Raw genomic sequence first — 19,944 nt, 5'->3', positions numbered from 1 at the left:
TTTGTTTTTTTGAGTGGAGTCTCACTCTGTCGCCCAGATCGGAGTGCAGTGGCCGCTCCCGGCCACCGCAGCCTCGACCTGCCGGGCTCCAGCGATCCTTATGCCTCAGCCTTCCAAGTAGCCGGAATTACAGGCATGCGCTACCACGCCCGGCTGATTTTTTGATTTATTGTAGAGATGAGGTCTCGCTGCCCAGGCGGGTCTCAAACCCGCGGGCTTAGGCAATCCACTCACCTCAGCCTCCCAAAGGCACGGGATTACAGGCTGAGCCACCGAGCCCGGCTATAAATGGAATTTTAAAAAATTTATTCTCAGTTTGTTTATTCCTAATGTATATAAATACAGTTGATTTTAATATATTGATCTTGTTTCCTACAACCTTGTTATACTCATTTATTAGTTCTAATAGATTTTTGGTGTGAATTCCTTGGCGTTTTCTATATACAAAGTCACAGTATTTGCCACAGAAATAGTTTTATTTCTTTCTTTCAAATCTGTATGTCTTCTATTTCATTTTTTTTTTTTTGCCTGATTACCCTAGCTAGAATCTCCAATATAATATTTAATAGAGTGATGACAGCAGACATTCTTGTCTTGTTCCTGATCTTAGGGAGTTTTCAGTCTTTCTTCATTAAGTATGATGTTAGCTTTGGGATTTTTTTATAGATTCCCTTAAACAGATTGAGGAAATTTCCTTTTATTCCTAATTTGTTTACTATTTTAATCATGAAGAGGTGTTGGATTTTTGTCACCTGTTTTTCTGCATTTATTGAGATCATCTTGTGGTTTTTGTCTTTTATTCTATTGATATGGTATATTGCAGTAATTGATTTTCAGATTTTAAACAAACTTTGCATTCTTGGAATAAATCACACTTGGGCATGGTATATAATCCCTTTTATGTGTTGCTGGACTGCATTTGTTAACATTATGTCGAAGATTTTTCTGTCTGTATTCAATATTTATTGATTTTTTAAAAAATAAATTCTAAGCCGGGCTCTGTGGCTCAGCCTGTAATCCTGCGCCTTTGGGAAGCTGAGGTGAGTGGATTGCCTGAGCCCGCAGGTTCGAGACCCGCCTGGGCAGTGAGACCTCATCTCTACAATTAATCAAAAAATCAGCCGGGCGTGGTAGCACATGCCTGTAATTCCAGCTACTTGGAAGGCTGAGGCGGAAGGATCGCCGGAGCTCAGCAGGTCGAGGCTGCGGTGGCCGGGAGTGGCCACTGCACTCCAGTCTGGGCGACTGAGTGAGATGCCAACTCAAAAAAATAAATAAATAAATAAATTCTAATTGAAAAGATATAAACATGGAGTAAATTCTAGAAAACAATATAACAAATGTCAGTTCCCATAACTCGTCAATACTTAAAGAAACAGATGTTACTTTACATCTTATTTTTGTTGGAGTAACACCCTTACAGTCTATTTTTCCTACTAATTGGAAGTACAAACCCTGGACAAAATACTAAAAGAAAAATTATGCAAAAGCCAGTGAGTTGGTTGGAAAGAGGAATCATATTTGAAGTGAAGCACACAGTTGTGAGTTTCTTACTTCTCAAACTTCTTTTTTCTCATGGCTGTGATCCTAGCCTAGCTTTCGGTTGCAGGGCTATGCTCTGGGGGTTGTTACACACACAGCAAAAACTCTGTGAGGAAACCCTCATCTTTCTGCCCAGGGGAATTGTGAAAATGGAACTCTTCAAGCAGAAGCATGTGAGGGAAAGACAGAGGAGCTAGAAGAATCAAAATAATGTTGAAAAACAAGACTGACTCACAGGACTCACTCTACCAGATATTCAGACTGATTGTGAAGCTGTAATCAAGATGGTAGTATTAGCCGGGCTTGGTGGCTCAGCCTGTAATCCCAGCGCTTTGGGTGGCTGAGATAAGTGGACTGCCTGAGCCCGCGGGTTCGAGACCTGCCTGGGCAACTTGGTGAGACCTCATCTCTACAATAAATAAAAAATTAGCCGGGCATGGTAGCATGCGCCTGTAGTTCTAGCTACTTGGAAGGCTGAAGCAGAAGGATCGCCAGAGCCCAGCAGGTCAAGGCTGCAGTGGCCAGGAGCGATCACTGCACTCCAGTCTGGGTGACAGAGTGAGACTCCAACTCAAAAAAAAAAAAAAAGATGGTAGTATTGGTAAAAGGATTGACACATCATCATTAGAACAGGATAGATATTTCCAAAAGAGATCCACACAAATAGGGTCTGCCAATTTTTGACAAAGTATAGTGGTAATTCACTGGAGAAAGGATGGTCATTTCCATAAATAGTATGGGAACAATTGCCCATTCAGCGATACCTTGCACATTATATAAAAATTAACCACACCTGAGACTGCACTAAAGAAGGACCTAAAACCTTAAAACTTCTAGAAGAAAATAGAAAATCTTTGTAATCTTGGGTTAAGCAAAGAATTTTTAATGTGACACTAAATACCCACAGAAGAGAAGTGATGAAAGACTGTTAAGAGAATAAAAAGATAAGCCACATACTGCAAGACAATATTTCCAAATCACATACCTAACAGTGTTTTTAGCTAGAATATAAAGAACTCTCTTACCAGGTGCAGTGGTGCACGCCTTTTAATCCTAGCACTTTGGGAGGTGGCAGCGAGAAGATTGCCTGAGCCCAGGGGTTAGAGACCAGCTTGGGCAACTTGGTGAGACCTCATTTCTACGATAAATCAACAAATTAGCCAGGCATAGTGTTGTGTGCCTCTAGTTCCAGCTACTTGAAAGACTGAGGCAGAAGGATAGGCTGAGGCAGAAGGATTGCCTGAGCCTAGCAGGTCGAGGCTGTAGTGGCCATGAGCACTCCAGCCTGGACAACAGAGTAAGACTCCAACTCAACAACAACAACAAAAACTCTTAAAACTCAATAACAATACAAACAACCTGATAAAAAGTTAACACAGGATTCTAATGGACACTTCACCATGAATGATATACAGATGAAAAGCAAGCATATGAAAGATGCTTAATTAGTTAATAGGGAAATAGCAATTAAAAACACAATGAGATACCACTGTATACCAGTAAATTAAAAATTAATTAGTTGTTTTTTAAAGTCATGCTACTGAGGCAGAAGGATCGCCGGAGCCCAGCAGGTCAAGGCTGCGGTGGCCGGGAGCGTGCCACTGCACTCCAGTCTGGGCGACAGAGTGAGATTCCAATTCAAAAAATAAATAAATAAATAAAACCATGCCAAACCAAGTATCAGAGCAGATGATGAGCACATGCATCATTCATACATTGCTAGAGGGAATGTAGAGTGCTATGGCTACTTTGGGAAATGGTTTGTTTCTTACCGAGTTAAACATGTACTTGTCATATGACCCAGCAGACTCACTCCCAGGTGTTTACCCAAGAATAATAAAAACATGTTTATAGAAATACTTGAAAAAAAAAAGAAATACTTGTACACAAATGGTGACTTTATTAATAATCACCCAAAATGGGAAACAACACAAGTGTCTTTCAGCTGGTAAATGGGTACACAGACTGGGTTGTGTCCATACAGTGGAAGTACTACACAGCAGTTAAAAGAAACCTGTCACAGATATTCGCAGCAGTATGACTGAATCGTGAAAGAAGCTTAGACTCAAAAGACTCCGTGGGATGATTCCATTTACATGACATTCTAGAAAAGGCAAAATTGCAGTAACAGAAAGCAGATCAGTGGTTGCCAGAGTTTGGGGTGGGGGCAGCTTGAACACAGTGGGGCTGCTTGGGGATAGAATGGTTTGTGTCTGGAGTGTGGCTATGGGCACATGCCTATGTGCATTTGTGCAAAACAGAACTGTGCACCAGAAGGAGTGGTTTTTACTGTATGTAAACTTTAAAAAGTGAATATTAAGTGGGAAATAAACTAGAGAAATAGCTAAAACCCTTTCCCACCTGATTCCCCACGCCCCTGCCTAGGTCACTGCAGTGCTATCCTGTCCTGAAGTTGGTGAATGTTGTTCTTACCTATGTTTTTGTATCTTCACCATATATGTTTATATAACTATGAAGAAGATACCTTTTGTGTGCTTTTATCATTACATAAATGCTATGATACTCTCTACACTTTTGCTGCTTGATTTTTTTTCCCTCTCAACCTGTTTTTTAGTTTCATACTCTACTTGTAGTTCTAGTTTAACTTCCTGACAGTCATTAGAATGCTTTTGAATTTATTGTTAAAAGACACACACACCTTGCCATGGTGTAGACCTTTGATGGTCTCCATGCACACACCTGAGACTGAGACGTGCTAGAAGTGAAGCCTTATAGAGTGTGCACCACAACTGTGTCAACATTGCCAAATTGTCTTCAAAACAAATGTGGCATTCATTTATGTTCTTGCCTGCCTCAGTTCCTGTTTTCCCCACATCTTTGTCATCCCTTCTTAATGACTTTCTGCCATTCTAATTCCTTGTCATTTTCTTTCTTTTTTTTTTTTTGGTCGGAGTCTCACTCTGCTGAAGTGCAGTGGCACACTCATGGCCACCGCAGCCTCGACTTGCTGGGCTCAGGCGATCCTTCTGCCTCAGCCTTCCAAGTAACTGGAACTACAGGCATATGCCACCACACCCGACTGATTTTTTTTTTTTATTGTAGAGATGAGGTCTCACCATGTTGCCCGGCCTGGTCTCAAACCCGTGGACTCAGGCAATCCTCTCACCTCGGCCTCCAAAAGTGCTGGGATTATAGGTGTGAGCCACCACGCCTGGCCTAATTTTTGTATTTATTGTAGAGACAAGGTCTTACTAAGTTGCCCAGGCTGATCTCGGATCCCTGGACTCAGGCAATCCTCTCTACTCAGCTTCCCAAAGTGCTGGAATTACAGACTTGAGCCACACTGCGGCCACCCTCTTGTCATTTTCATTCACATTTTTCTAATTGCTGGTGGAGTGGAATATCATATATATATGTTTCCTATCCAGAAATTGCCAGTAGCCTCCTTTGTGCATATCTTGGGATGGGGTTGCTTTGTGTGTCTTGTCTTGGTGAAACAGGTGTCTGGCTTCTTGGTGTGAGCAGCAGGTTGTGTCTCCTTCCTTCCCCTAACCCTTAGTGGACCCACATCTCAGTCCTTCATGCCAACAGCCGCAGTAAAACCCGAGAGGTATTGTCCTTTACCTCTCAAGGCTCTCCACTGTGGCCCCTTCCTTAATACGCTCTGGAATGGTAGAGAGCCCTGCTTGTCCTGCCCCTTGGATGTTCCTCCCGCTCCTTCCCAGGTGACCAACCCTCTGATAACCCTAGATGTTCTAGCAGCACAGGCCTGCCTTCTGCTACTGACAGTACCCCATCTGAAATGCCCTTATCCCAAACAGCGTTCACTGGGGACTCTAGAGTCTACATCTCCAGCCAGAACTCTTTGCTGTGTCTGTCCCCACTGCTCACCTACACTCATGCAGTTTCCAGCAGTCTCTCTCGGCCTGGTCCCTGTGTCTGTCCCCACAGCTCACTCACACTCACACAGTCCTCAGAGGTCTCTCCTGTCCTGGTCCATGTGTCCTAGGAAGCATTCACAACAAGCACATCATCCTTCTTCTGAAATGAGCCCTGTCCCACCTTCCTCATCTGGAGTGCACCAGTGCCTGGGTGGCTCACCCTTATCTGTCACCCTCCACCTTCGCCTCTCCCCCTCACCCAACCTCTCAGGAGCTACTTTTGCTCACCCACCCTGTTCCTGGTGGTGTCATGCTCCCTTCATCTCCCCTTTGTCATCACAGCAGACCCCTTTACCCTCCCTTGTGTCCCAGCAATGTCCAGTGCTGGGGGGACTCCACCACCATGTACTTCTCCCACTCTGCATGTATCTGCAGAATGTTTCTTCAGTGCTCATCCTCCATGCCGATCTGTGTAATCTGCAGTGCCTTTTGGGTCGGCCTAGGGCTGCTCAACAGGGCAGTATGTTCCCCAGGCTGCCTCCAGCTACAGCTCAGCTCTGTTCTCGGGAGGCATCTTGCCCTGGCACCTCACTTGTCTTCTCAGGTCATCTCTGATATTGCAAATATCTAAGAGTTCTGTGCTAAGGGAGCCACAGCCATGATGCTCGTGTGTCCTGGGTGTGCACAACCCAGGCTTCTGCAGGTGGGCTCACAGTGGGGGATGAAAATGCCCTCTCCCGGTGCTGGCTGGCTATATGAGGCCTGGATATCCCCGGTGGTTATGGAGACGGTGCAGACCCTGAGGGAACCAGGCGGCCCCTGGCACCATGCTCCTCTTCTATGTTTATGTCTGTTGTGGGGTCAGGGTTCTCTCCCAGGTCTTGAGGACAAACTGAGGCCCAGTTTACCCATATCACAGTGTTCAGTGGGGACAGGGCTGGGTTGGAGTCTGACACTGGACTCTTAGCCTGGAGGCTAGGAATTCAAGGGGCACCCAGGAGAGGATGGAGCAGCATGGGCCTTTCCTGCCCTTGACTGCAGCCAGGCCCCTCCTGTGCCTGGCCTCTGGCCCTGCATCAAGGCTGCAGCCGCTGGGGCCATCCCACTGGCCTGCTCAGAGCTGCACTTCCTCCCAGGCTCATGTGACCACCGGGCAGTGCCCCACCATGTCCCGGCCTCAGACGCCAGAGCAGGTGCTCGATAACTCCAGAGACTATCCCCCGTGCAAGACAGATGAGGACGTCGGGGAGGGGATCCAGTGCTCCCACCGCATGCTCAGCTTCAGCGATGCCCTGCTGTCCATCATCGCCACCGTCATGGTGTGTACTGGGCCCTCACTTAGAACCTACCCACCTGTCCTTCCAGTCACTGCCCAACCCACCTCAGACTTCACCCAGGGCTTGGCATCATCCTCAGGTCTTCAGGCAGCTTGGGGGTGTCCAACTCAGGCTCTGAGTCCCCAATCCCACTGTATCCAAGGAGCGGCCCGTGCCCAGCCCAAGAAGGTCTCTGTTCCTCTCGTCTCTTTGTTCTTTAGATCCTGCCTGTGACCCACACGAAGATCTCCCCAGAGCAGGTAATGGGAATGAGCTGTGCTTTGTGTGGTTGGTCGTGAGGAGGCCTGGGATCCACAGACCCCACCTGGGCACAAGGCAGCCAGCCTCATGCGACTCGTGGCTTCCAGGGCCCGGAGGGCAGGAGGGGGGCCTTGTTGGAAAAGGGGGCCTTGGCAAGGGCAGGTCAGCCTGTGCCCACCTCAGCTGAGAGATCCGATGCTGTGCCATGCAGGAGGGGGCTCCCAGGACTTTTTGTTTCCAAGCTCAGAGGACATAGGCTGTACCCTGGAGGTGAGCCTGGAGGACAGGTTGGAGAAGGAAGGTTTCAGGCCTATCCTGAGGATAGCAGTCCTCTGCTGGGAGGAAGCTCCAGGCAGAGTATCCCTCACAGGAGGTGCTCTAAACAGAGGCTTCGCCAAAGACACAGCCACACTAGTCCCTTGCAACTTCATCCCAGAGGTGAGTGGGAAGAGGTTTTAAAAGCGAAGTTTCTGTTCATGGCCAACTTGACTGGCATATCTCTGAGGTAAAGAGTGACAGATGGCATCCTAGAGGCTTGGGAAAGCATTTGGGGCACGTGTGTGTACCCTTCCCGTTGTCCTCACATGTGACAGGGCATTGTCACTGCAGCCTCACAGGCACAGAGGAGTGAAGACCAGCCACTCAAACCCACACAGGGTTGAGGGCCAGGCTGCGCCCCGACTTGCCACCTGAGCCTGGATGATCTAGGAATCACCGGAGCTGCCGAGAGTCTGGCTTCTTCTGGTGTGAGAGGTGATGGTGTTACTTTTCAGAGAATCTCGAGAATTCAACAGAAACACAAGTCAAGCCAAGCTCTGGAAAAGTCCCAGGATTGGCAGCATTCTGCTCAGGTGGAGGGGCTCGTGGCAGAAGGGTGTACCCCCCCTCCCCATGGGGCTTAGCACCTGAGGGGACCCCCTGGGACCTGCAGCTCTGGAGCATCTTTGGGAAGCCCCACAGGGTGGGCTCAGCCAAACATGGCTGTTAGGTGCTTGTCTCTGCTGCCAGTTTCAAAACAAGGCTGTCGAGTGTGGCCACATCAATGAGAGACACCCGGGCCATGGGGTCACGTGAGAATGAAGGGCTTCATGTGTGATTAAAAAAAGAAAAACCTGTGAAAATAGACCTGCTCACACTTCTCTGCAGTCAGAGTCACCTTTCTGGAGACTTGTAGTGCCATGTTTTTTTCTCTGTTGTCCTGACTGGGTCACAGAGGATCTGAGCCTCAGAACATCCTTGGAGCTTGTTCAGAGAAGATGCATTTGTGGGAAGAAGGACACGCCCAGTGTGCTTCCTAAGGAAGATGCTAGAACAGTGCAGCCCTCCTTGTGACACAAAGGGGACTCATAGGGCTGTTCTCACTCTGGTTTTGTTTTTTTTTAAAGACTAGTCAAAACTTTGAAAAGTCATGATTCAAAAAACACGATGAGGCCAGGTGTGGTGACTTGTGCCTGTAATCTTAGCACTTTGAAAAAAGTGGAGGATTGCTTGAACCCAGGAGTTCAAGACCAGCCTGGGCAACTTAGTGAGACTTCACCTCTACAAAACAAGCAAAAAATTAGCTGGGTGTGATAGCATGTGCCAGAAAAAAAAAAACCTATGGTACTTGATAAATAATTTAACTGAAGTATATTGCATTACTAACTCAGAGACCTACATGCAAATAAAGAATCAAGGAAAACAAAGAAGTTATCAGTTTTCTGTTTTGAATATTCGTTGGTAAGGCATAAAACCCCTTCTTGTGACTTCAATGGTAAGAGCTCTGGTTCAACTCAGCCCCCCATATCTCCATGCCAACCGTGGCCCTCAGGGCGGTGCCGCCTTCAAGATCCCTCCCAAGCTTCTGCAGAGATGCCTTTCCCAGGGCTACTTGGGAGTAGCTTCCCCAGACAGTGCCATTCGTAAGCCTGCTGTGGCTGGAATGTGTGTCTCCAGAGTTCTACACTGGAGTCTGAGCCCCAAGGTGATGGTATTAGGCAGTGGGGCCTTCAGGAGGTAATTAAGCCATGAATGGGGATAATGACCTTAGGATTCAGGGAACCAGCTCAGCTTTTGCCTCCGCCCCTTCCCCATGTGAGATGCTAGACCTTCTGCTGCTGAGCCCCTTTGCCTGTCCTGCTAACTGGCTGAAGGGTCTCCTTACAAGCTGACATTTCCACGGGGAAACAGTCACAAGACTCCACATGGACCAGAGCATGTTCACCTGCCATATGGACATGGGCATTGATCTGTTCCCTGGAGAAAGGGTAGGTGGCCAGAGGAGCAGGGCCTGCAGGAGTCAGGGGAGATGGGCCAGCACAAAAAGGAGACTGAACTCAGAACAAGGGCACCCAGGGTCTGCTTGAGAGACCAGGGCCTCCTGGGGGGGGGGTCTCATCCTGCCCTGGGGCAAGGCCAGCTACCCACGTGGTGCTGTCTTATGAGATGACCACCATTCTAACATCAGTACTCTTATTTTAGCAGTTTGACAAAAGTATACAGAAACTTCTAGCAACCAGGATTGCTGTCTACCTGATGACATTTCTAATCGTGACGGTGGCCTGGGCAGCACACACAAGGTAGGGGGCCAGGACTTTTCCAAGGTGAGGTCGCCGTCTTTATGACTTGCTCAGTGCAGGTCCTGGGCAGGTGCAGGCGTTACGGGCAGCAGTGGTTCTCAGGTGTCCACGAATCCCTTATCACATCATGTGCTTGGCCACCCTTCCTACCCTCACCTGGGTCTCGTTTCCTCATCCTTGAAAGAATGATAAGACTTAGCATGGCCATACACCGGGGATGGTGGAGGTGGGGAGGTGCTCACTCCAAGTCAGGGCCGTCTTGGAGCTGCCACCCACCCCCTGTGCTTGGCTGGGAGAGGGGCCAGCTGTGCCCTTGCCCTCTGCAGCCGCGGCAAGACAGGCCTGGGCAAGGAGAAGTACATGAACACATTCCATTAGAACTTGGCTGTGTGGTGTGTGCAGGACCCCTCTTCGTTCTGTTCCCCCCAGGGATTCGCAGACTGCATTCTCATTTCCCTGGCAAGGAGGCTGGACTGCAGGACTTGCTCTGGGAACTGAGCCTTGTCCTTGGGAGGAAATGGTTCTTTAAGGTCTGAGGGGGATGCCGGGCTTGGTGACTCAGCCTGTAATCCCAGCACTTTGGGAGGCTGAGGCGAGTGGATTGCCTGAGCCCGTGGGTTCAAGACCAGCCTGGGCAACTTGGCGAGACCTTGTCTCTACAATAAATCAAAAATTAACTGGACGCAGTAGTGCGTGGCTGTAGTTCTGGCCACTTGGAAGGCTGAGGTGGAAGGATCGCCAGAGCCCACCAGGTTGAAGCTGGGGTGGCCGTGAGTGTGACTGCTCTCCAGCCTGGGTGACAGAATAAGACTGCAACTCAAAAAGAAAAAAAAAAGATCTGAGGCACCCCCCAACCACCTGCCCCAGGTAGGGTGGGACAGGGTTCACCCAGAGGTAGAGTTGGAGTGTGGCAGCTGACACCCTTGTTCACAGGCCTGTGGGAAGGAAGAGCTCTCCAAGAGATATGGGAGTGCTGAACACCCCATGGGTCCAGTTAAGCATTGACACTGGCACTAAAAATGTGTATGATATACTTGTTTTCAGCAAAATGACTTCGTTTCTGATAGTGACGGATGGCCCTCTACTTTCAAGACTTGGGGGGAAGGGGCTTTTCTTTTCAGCTTTCCTTATTTATGGAGCGCCCAGGAGGCCATGAGCTGGTGAGAGCTGGGTGAGCTCCTGGCTCTGCCAGACTCCACTTTGCATCCACAGCATGGACAGGGCTATATCTGTGGCCATACCCCACTGTGAAGAACTTAGCAGTGGGGACTAGGAGCTTGGGAGGCCCATAGGAGGCTTCACATATCTACTTTGTGCATCCTGGCTGGGGATACTCACAACCACACAAGGCATCTTGATGCTCCATGGATCGCCAATGGAGCTGCTGTCTCCAGTGGGACATAGCTCCTTCCTTATTGACTCTCTATTGAAATGTGCAGCCCAGAGTGAGCCCCTGCACACAAAGTAGGGGACGGGGGCTGCATCCCAGTACCCTGAGGCCACCCCCTGGGGTCTCAGCCAAGTCCAGTCCAGGAGAAGGCCTCAACTTCAAAGCAGAACAGGACATTGAGGTGCTTCGTACCATACCCCAAAGCCAGAGGCAGAGCCCTGGTGGGGAATCCCAGGGGAGGGCCAGGCTAAGGGTGGGCTTCTAGAGCAGGACCACCATAGGCTGTGCTGGTTTTTCTGGTGATGGACACTCAGTGGTTGTCTTTCTGTGTAGGTCTTGCTGACTGGGTATAAAACCCATGCTGTTGAGTAGGCACCGTTGACAGGTACAATGTATGAAATCCTGAAAAAACAATGGAAAAGAGGATTTCTTTTCCAATGATTTGGGACCTGAGACCTGAAGAGCAGATACGTTGCGAGATGGAGCTCTGCCTCCTGGGAGGGGCATTTCCTCCTGTAGGCAGCCAGCATGGGTCTGGTTCTGTGGCCTCTGAACAGACAGAGTGCCTGGCCTCCCCAGGGTACACCCACCCCCAGGCCCCAGAGTCCTCCCCTGACAGCAGGCACATGGTGGGTCCTAAGGGAGCCACTGGTATCCAGCCCCTGCCCACACATGGCTGAAGAGGCAGGAGCAGCCTGCGTGAATGAGCTTCTCCCAAATAATGCTCCCAGAAGACTGTCCCCCAAGTTGCCCAGAGTACACATTGTACCTACACATTGGTTCTGACTATTTACAGCAACAGGCTTCAAATTAGGAAAATCGTGATGGGAAGAATACATGGGAAGGAACAGAGGGCCTTCTAGGGAATGTACGTTTCCTTCTTTATATTTTCCAGAACTTTGTGCACTTGGTAGTATCTTTTATTTGGTTTAAAATGGCATCTCTGAATGATGTGTTAACCAGAAAACACTGGAGAAAGCTTGTGTGCATTTAGCTTTATTAGAACCATATTTTATTGATGGCCTGTCTTTTCCTGTTTTTCTGAAATGCTTTAGACTGTTCCAAGTTGTTGGGAAAATAGACGATACACTTGCCTTGCTCAACCTGGTGAGTATTTTCTGGTCATTTCCGGGGATGGTGGGGATGATTTTAGTTTGTAATTCAGCCCTCCAGGGAAGAGTGAGAGAAGCAGCTAGCTGCTTCTGTTACCTCTGTGGCCCTGTGGAGCCTGGAATCTGTCAACACCTGGACACTCCTCAGATGACCTCTCTCCCTGTGGTGTGGCCAGCCAAATCTCAGCCCAGACAGACGGGGGTGTTGGGTGGTAGGGGCAGGGCTGTGCCACCCGCTTATATTGTGAAGGACTGAGAAGGTCTGCCCCCCCTTACCCATCTCTCCCTGCAGTGGCTGGGCGCTGGACTCAGACACTTGCCGGCCCACGGCTCTGTCTTAGGCAGGGGCCAGCCTTGCCCCTTCTGGACTCACGGGGGTCTTCCTGGGGTGATCTCCTCCTCCTCCTCCCTCTCCCTCCTTTCTAGGCCTGCATGATGACCATCACCTTTCTGCCCTACACGGTAAGTGACAATCCATATCTCGATGCTCCCCTTAAGTGTTGATGGGCATCCCCAGGTGTGAACTATCTCCAGCGACTCAGACCAGCTGGTGGTGCAGGGCCCAGGCTGCAGGGTGCAGAGAGAGAAGATTCTGGGAGAGCAAGCACTGGAGGCCACCTGGGGCTCTCAGGCTGCATGGAGGAGGGGAGGCAGAGGCCCCACGAGGGAGCCACCAACACCCCAGCTCCCACCTACTCCTGAGTCCACAGTCTCCTGCCCATCTCAGGCTTAGCCCCAGCACAGGGGCCCCACAGCCTGGCCTCTGTCCTCTTCCTCCTGCACCACACAGGCCACAAAGGCACTTATACTGAATTCTGACAGAGACCACCGGTATGAGCATGCAGGGCTATGCATCACCAAGCACTGGGATCTGAGGACTCTTGGTGATATTTTGGCTTTAACGACATGAAGCATTTGATGACATTGGGTGCTGTGGACAGACCACCTTACCCCACACTCAGCTGGCCCCACCCTGTGATGGCTCTGCTTCTAGTGTCCAGCTGACAGGGGAGGCTCACTGTACCCCAGTTCCAGGCCCTGGAAGCCCTGGAGCCATAATTACCTTTTGTGGTTATTTGCTGGGGGGATGTTTTGGACAGTTTTCCTTAATGGTGACCTTCCCTGACGTGCCTCTGGGCATCTTCCTGTTCTGCATGTGTGTGATCGCCATCGGAGCCGTGCAGGTGGGTGCCTAGGGCCCCTGTTTGTGTGTGTGTGTGTGTGTGTGTGTGTGTGTGTGTGTGTGTGTGTGTGTGTGTGTGCGCGCGTGCTCGTGCATGCTCGTGCATGTATGCATGACCACCATTGAGGGGGTGGACCTGGGGCCCACATCCTGAGGCACTCAAGTCACACACACACACGATGTGGCTACCCAGATCACCCCTGCTTTCTGACTGGGGAGAGGTATGGTGGGCTCTGAGACTCCCACTTGCCACCCCAGGTGTAGGCAGGGGCTCTATTCCCCTCTCCATCCCCAGAACATCTAAGGTCTGAGCCTCCCTATGTGAGTTCCCACCCGAGGCCCCTCACGCAGCCCTGCCCTTATCTCCCTGCAGGCGCTGATTGTGGGCTATGCGTTCCACTTCCCACACCTGCTAAGCCCGCAGATCCGGTGCTCAGCCCATGGGACAAGGTACTGGCGGCACATCCTGTGCCTTGTCCTGCAGGGCCCAGCCCTGTGCCTCGCTGCGGCTATCTTCTCCCTGTTCTTTATCCCCGTGGTGAGTGCAGGGACAGCCCCAGGGTGGGGTGCAGGGACAGACACCATGGGTGGGGTGCAGGGACAGCCCCAGGGTGGGGTGCAGGGACAGACACCATGGGAGGGATATCCCCACTGAGCCACACACTCCCAGTGTGGCAGAGGGGTGCAGAGAGTAGCCAGTGTCCAGGACATTGGGAGGGGGCTGGTTGCTGCTGCTTTGTGGAGGCCACAGTACTCATTGAGGAGGGTCTGAGGTGTCCTTTTTAGCAAAGCTTCAAAATGACAATGGTTAGAAACAGATGTGGGAGTCCAGGGCTGTGCACAAAACAGTCAGGGTGGTGAACCCCACACAGCCATTTGGTAGGGGGTCGAAGCAGCGTTGCCTTAATGATGAGGAGCCTCTGTTGATAAACCCAAGCATTGGGAAAACATGGGGACATCAGCTGTAGTTGCCTAAAGATGGTGAGACACCAGGGAGAGGGAGAAGGTAAAGAGAAAGTCCCGGAACGCAGAGAGGAAACTGAGGAAGTAGAGAAAACAGAGTTGAAGAACCCAGCTGCTGGTGGGAGGGGCTATGCATGATCTCAGGAAACTGCTGGGTGCAGGTCGGGGGGCTTGGTGTCCCTACAGCGCTCAGCCAGGGAGGGTGAGACTCAACAAGACCCTCTCAGCCTGGTCACGGAAGTCATCATCTGCTGATACCCTTTTACTAGGAATAAGACTGGCCACGCTTCCTTCACCCAGAACACAGAGAATGTTCAAAGGTAGCGATGGCAGGGCTGGCCATGGCCTTATTTATGTCTACAGGTCAGCGTGCACACTGTTGAAGTAGATGGAATGTTTAAGCCCAGAGCATCCTAAGAAACAAGGAAAAGGGGATGGTTGATATGATTTTAAACATTTAGCAAACATTTCAAAGAAACCCTGAGGGTAAAACAGTTGGCAGGAAGGCCTGCATGCCCTGCACGTGAGTCCTGAGCAGGCTAACCCCGGGCGGGGCACAGGTAAGTGAGTATAGGACAGCAGGTGGAGAGGAAAGGTAGTGTGTGGGCTCGGTTCTAAGACACACCATGCACTTGATCTTGAGGGAGGATATGCTGAAGAGGGGGCTGCCCATGTGCACTGGCAGGAGGGTTGCTGAGGTCTGGCAGGGTGTCCTCACCTGTGGCCTCCAAGAGGCAGGTTCAGATGGGGTGGGAAGTCCAGGGACAGAGGCAGGTGGGCTGAGCCTGGCAGGTAGGGGCTGGTGAGGCAGGCAAGAGAAGGTGCCAGCCCAGGTCTCAAGTGCCTGGGGTGGCAGGAATCTCTGATGAGGTAGAACTGAGGCTGATGGTGGCAACACCTTGTGGAGGATACAGGCAGCAGGAAGGGCCATGGGCAGCCAGCCCTGGGCTGGGCAGCCGCACCTGCTCGTGGGCCCAGATGAGAGACTGTGCAGGGCAAGGGCTAAGGGAGCCACAGGATTCTGGCTCCCGTGGGGGCTGTGGACAGTCCAGCCCTCCCCACACTCAGCTGGCCCCACCCAGTGACGGCTCTTCTAGAACTTGCTTAATGCCCCAAATACAAACCTAGCACCCAGGAGCAGTCATGCCCCATCTTCCTTTCCCTCTGTTCCTGGGAACCAGCATGCATGCTGTCTCCGTGGATTTGCCTGTTCTGGAATTTCACACGCTGTATGTCCCTCTGTTCCTGGGAACCAGCATGCATGCTGTCTCCGTGGATTTGCCTGTTCTGGAATTTCACACGCTGTATGTCCTTTTATGTCTGGATTCCTAGCACTGTTTTTTAAGATTTTAAAACAGTTTTAACATTGTTTTTAAGATTCACCTGGCTGGGTGTGGTGGCTCTTGCCTTTAATCCCAGTACTTTGGGAGGTGGAGTCAAGAGGATTGCCTGAGTCCAGAGGTTCAAGACCAGCCTGGGCAACTTGGCAAGACCTCATCTCTACAATAAATAAAAAAACAATTAGCAGGGCATGGAGGTGTGTACCTGTGGTACCAGCTACTTGGAAGGCTGAGGCAGAAGGATCATCTGAGCCCAACAGGTAGAGGTTACGGTGGCCATGAGCATGGCACTGCCCTTCAGCCTGGGTGACAGAGTGAGACTTCATCTCAAGAGGAAAAAAAAAAAAAGATTCACCCATGCTGTGATATGCATCAGAGACTTACTCCTTTCTGCTGTCTAAACAGGCTGGCCTATTTGGATGATACCACACACTGTGTGTATCTACTCACCAGGTGGTAGAATTTGGAGTGTTCCTACCTTTTGGCTCTTGTGAATAATGCTGCTGTGAGCATTCATGTACACATCTCTTAAGTGTGTGTTTGCAGTTCTTCTGTGCACATACCTAGGATTGCTAGTCATGTGGTGATTCCGTGTTCAGCATTTTGAGGAAGCTCCATAGTGTTTTCCATGGCAGCCACACCATTTACATTTCCACCAGCCGTGCACAAGTGTGCTGGTGTCTTCATGTCTTCACCACCCATAATTCTTCTGTCTTTTCAGTCCTAGCTGTGCTCACAGATGTGCAGGAGCCTTCCAGTGTGTTCATTGGTCATTTGCATCTTTTCTTTGGAGTAATGTCTGTTCAAGTCTTTTATCCATTTTTTCTTTGTTTTTTTTTTTTTCTTTTTTCTTTTTGAGTTGGAGTTTCACTCTGTCGCCCAGACTGGAGGGCAGTGGCCACTGCCGGCCACCGCAGCCTCGGCCTGCTGGGCTCCGGCGATCCTTCCGCCTCAGCCTTCCGAGCAGCTGGAACTACAGGCGTGCGCTACCACACCCAGCTGATTTTTTATTTATTGTAGAGATGAGGTCTCGCCAAGTTGCCCAGGTGGGTCATGAACCCGTGGGCTCAGGCAATCCACTCACCTTAGCCTTCCAAAGGCGCGGGATTACAGGCTGAGCCACCGAGCCTGTCTTATCCATTTTTTAATTGGGTTGCCTTCTTACTGAGTTATGACAGTTCTTTGCATATTTGGGATATTGAACTCTTACTGATTCAGGATCTGCAGACTCTCCCCTCTGGCATGAAGCTGTGTCTTGATGAGCACCATTCTGTTTTTCCTTTGGCTATGGTGCTACCCCTCCCTTCACAGCAGACAGTTTCAGGGTGGGGCCCTTGGCAAGAGCCTGACTCCGTGGTGCATGTGGCTCCAGCCCCATCATGGAGGCAGACACTGACCTGTCATCTGTCTCCCTGCAGTCATACCTGCTGATGGCAATGGTCGTCTTCCTCCCCTACGTCAGCAAGGCCGTCGGCTGGTGCAAAGACAGGCTCGTGGGTAGGTGACACTGGTGGGATGGCCTGAGGGGCCAAAAGGTTGCCCACTTCCTGTGTGGCTGCTCAGCACTGAGGCCACCAGGAGGTACCACCCAGTTCTTGGCTGCTGCATCTGAGGACTTTTGGTGGGGATGGGTCTCACCCAGCTGGTCCACATCTGGATCCACAAGTGCCCCCAGCTCTGGCTGCCCCCCAGGCACCTCAGTGTGTCCTTGCACCTTTTCCATATTCCATCCCCTGCAGGATGAGGGTAGTGACGACCACCCTGGCCCTAAGTCCCCACATGGGAGGGGCGTAGCCAGCTCCTCTCTCCTGGCATGTCCACAGGCCACGTAGAGCCCCCAGCTCACCAAGTGGAGTTCTTTACTTTCGACCTGCATGAGCCACTCAGCAAGGAGCGGGTAGAAGCCTTCAGCGATGGTGTCTACGCCATTGTGGCCACCCTTCTCATCCTGGACATTTGGTAAGGACCCTGGGCCCTAGGGTCAGGTGGCAGGTGTGTTTGTGTCCTGGAAACTCCAGAAATGTTCTGGGGTTTCTCAGCTCCTCTCTCCCTGGGCACCCAGAGCTCTGTGAGGACAGGTTGGCCCCACCAGGCAGGGCAGAGCTCCCAGAGGGGGTCTCCCATCCCAGCGGTCCCACACCAAGCATAGGCAGGAGAGAGTCTGGCACCAGCTGCCATGTCGTCTCCTGGTCTTCCCAGAGCTGTGCTTGAGGGTGGGCCCTGGAGCCTTCTCACCCCTGCCCTAGTCTCACCCCCACATCACGGCTGTTTGTTCACATCACACATGCTCTTCTGCTCTGCTCAGCCAGACTGTCCTTAAACTCTGTTGAAGCTCTCATCTTGGTCATCACATTATAATGTGCTTTTTACATTTTCCATCCTTTTTATCAGTTTTTTATTCCTCAGTCAAGTCTTTGCACACTCTTACTTTGTTAAACACGTTAAAACACTCTGATTTTATATTGCATACCCGGAAGTCTCAAGTTGAGTATCCTGATACTCTCTTGGTAACTTTTTTGTACTGTAATTTGTGAATCTTTAAAAATTAGAAGCAAATACTCATTGATACCTGACTGCTAAAGCCTAGATTTAAAGAACAATCTGGATTGATCTGCCTTTGCATCCCCTGCAGCCCGGCCATGCTAGCTGGGGCCCCCTCACTGCCCAGGGTAGGACGGTAGTCTTTCCCCCATCCGGAGCCGTGGCCAAGGGGAGAGCCAGACCCTCCCTGTGGTCTCCTGCTGGTGCTGAGAGTCTGCCTTGGGGTTTCATCCCTGGTGTGACTCCCGCTCTGTTTCTTGCCCCCTCCCTCCCCTGCAGTTCCCCTGTCCACTGAGGATGGCTGTCTGTTTGGGGCTGCCTCAGGGACCACCGTCCTCCACGTTCAGTTGTTGAAAGAGGATACTGTCTGACTCTCTGGGTCGTACTGTCAGAAGGTAGTAGCAGTCTGACTGGGTAGTCACACGGCCTCCTCCGTGGCTGTGGGAGATGCCCAGAGGCACCGGGCTGATGCTCCCTAGAGAGCAGGGCCCCGAAGACAGCTTCCCGAGACCTTCACATATATCTGAAAACTATGGGAGCAAACCCTCCACAGATGGGGCCACTCCCCTTGTGGAGGCACCAGCAGCACCCAGGGCTTTGTGCAGGCAGCTTGGAGGGTGTGGAAGCTGGGACATGGCCCCACTGCCCCCACAGCAGGGCCCCCTGCCCTGTGGAGCAGACCCTGGCTGGGACGGCTGCAGGCCCAGCACATGGGATGCAGGTTGGCGCTCAGTTTCAGGTGAAGACACGTGGGTTAGAGGTGGAGTGTTCTGGAGCCCAGGGCCCTAGGAAGTCCATGCCTTTCATCTGTCCTTCACGGTGGGCAGGTGGCCCTGACCCATGTGATCCCCTCCACGGGGCAGCGTGGCTTCTCAAGGTGAGTCTGAACGCATGTGTTCGTGATTCTAGTGAGGACAACGTCCCGGACCCCAAGGACGTGACGGAGCGGTTCGGCGGCAGCCTGGTGGCGGCGCTGGGCGCATCTGGGCCACGCTTTCTGGCCTACTTTGGCTCCTTCGCCACAGTGGGCCTGCTCTGGTTTGCCCACCACTCGCTCTTCCTACACGTCCGCAAGGCCACGCGGGCCATGGGGCTGCTCAACACACTGGCTCTGGCCTTCGTGGGCGGCCTTCCGCTGGCCTATCAGCAGACCTCGGCTTTCGCGCGGCAGCCCCACGACGAGCTGGAGCGAGTGCGCGTCAGCTGCGCTATCATCTTCCTTGCCAGCATCTTCCAGTTCGCTGTCTGGACCTCAGCACTGCTGCAGCCAGTGGACACACTGCAGCCAGCTGTGCGCTTTGGCGGTGCAGAGCACGCGCTCATGTTCGCCAAGCTGGCCTTGTACCCGTGCGCCAGCCTGGTGGCCTTTGTGGCCACCTGCCTGCTTGGTGGCTTCAGCACAGCCATCTTCCATGCCATGCAGGTGGCCACACCCTTTGCCTTCCTGCTGCTGCGCCTGCTCCTGCGCCTTGCCCTGGCTGTGCTGCGGGGTCTGCAGGGCCTAGCCTGGCCTGTGCCCCCTGCACCAGGCCCCACGGGCGAGCCTGACATGCAGTCAGGGCTCCTCTCTGCCCCCTGCTAGGTGGGATCCCTACACTTGGCCATGCAACCCACTCCTGAGACCTGCAAGGAAGGAAGAAATAGATGCCGAGTCAAGGCCAGGCCAGCAGCAGCTTATCAGATGACCTTGTTTTACTTTCTTTGTGCAACACCATGTACTGTTCATGTTCTCTACCTTTTCAGAATGGAGTTCCCCAGGAACATGGGGTTTTTGTTTTGTTTTGTCGTTGATTTGGAGTCTCACTTTGTCACCCAGGCTGGAGTGCAGTGGCACGCTCATTGCCACTGCAGCCTTGACCTGCTGGGCTCAGGTGATCCTTCTGCCTCAGCCTTCCA

At 51.4% G+C, this 19,944-nt stretch overlaps 1 protein-coding gene across 4 annotated transcripts in view; it reads left to right on the top strand.

Annotated features, from left to right (window-relative positions):
* Positions 1 to 19,830, top strand: part of TMEM175 (transmembrane protein 175) — a 21,556-nt gene extending 1,726 nt beyond the window's left edge. The window contains exons 1-11 of one of the 4 annotated variants that reach the window (XM_008063999.1): positions 6,030 to 6,087; positions 6,521 to 6,703; positions 6,922 to 6,960; positions 9,422 to 9,519; positions 11,965 to 12,016; positions 12,448 to 12,483; positions 13,122 to 13,205; positions 13,578 to 13,742; positions 16,926 to 17,004; positions 17,331 to 17,466; positions 18,958 to 19,830. In XM_008063999.1, coding sequence (XP_008062190.1) covers positions 6,043 to 6,087; positions 6,521 to 6,703; positions 6,922 to 6,960; positions 9,422 to 9,519; positions 11,965 to 12,016; positions 12,448 to 12,483; positions 13,122 to 13,205; positions 13,578 to 13,742; positions 16,926 to 17,004; positions 17,331 to 17,466; positions 18,958 to 19,630 — 1,590 coding nt within the window. In that variant the 5' untranslated portion in view covers positions 6,030 to 6,042 and the 3' untranslated portion in view covers positions 19,631 to 19,830. Of the gene's footprint in view, positions 1 to 6,029; positions 6,088 to 6,520; positions 6,704 to 6,921; positions 6,961 to 9,421; positions 9,520 to 11,964; positions 12,017 to 12,447; positions 12,484 to 13,121; positions 13,206 to 13,577; positions 13,743 to 16,925; positions 17,005 to 17,330; positions 17,467 to 18,957 lie in introns of those variants that run through there. The other 3 variants (XM_008064001.2, XM_021715517.1, XM_021715518.1) reach the window with 3 other exon arrangements.
* The last annotated feature ends 114 nt before the right edge of the window (positions 19,831 to 19,944 follow it).

The sequence above is a fragment of the Carlito syrichta genome, unplaced genomic scaffold (genome assembly GCF_000164805.1).
Source record: "Carlito syrichta isolate Samal-C Ts95f unplaced genomic scaffold, Tarsius_syrichta-2.0.1 Scaffold307178, whole genome shotgun sequence".
Lineage (NCBI taxonomy): Eukaryota > Metazoa > Chordata > Mammalia > Primates > Tarsiidae > Carlito > Carlito syrichta.
This window is presented reverse-complemented; position numbering and strand designations above follow the sequence as displayed.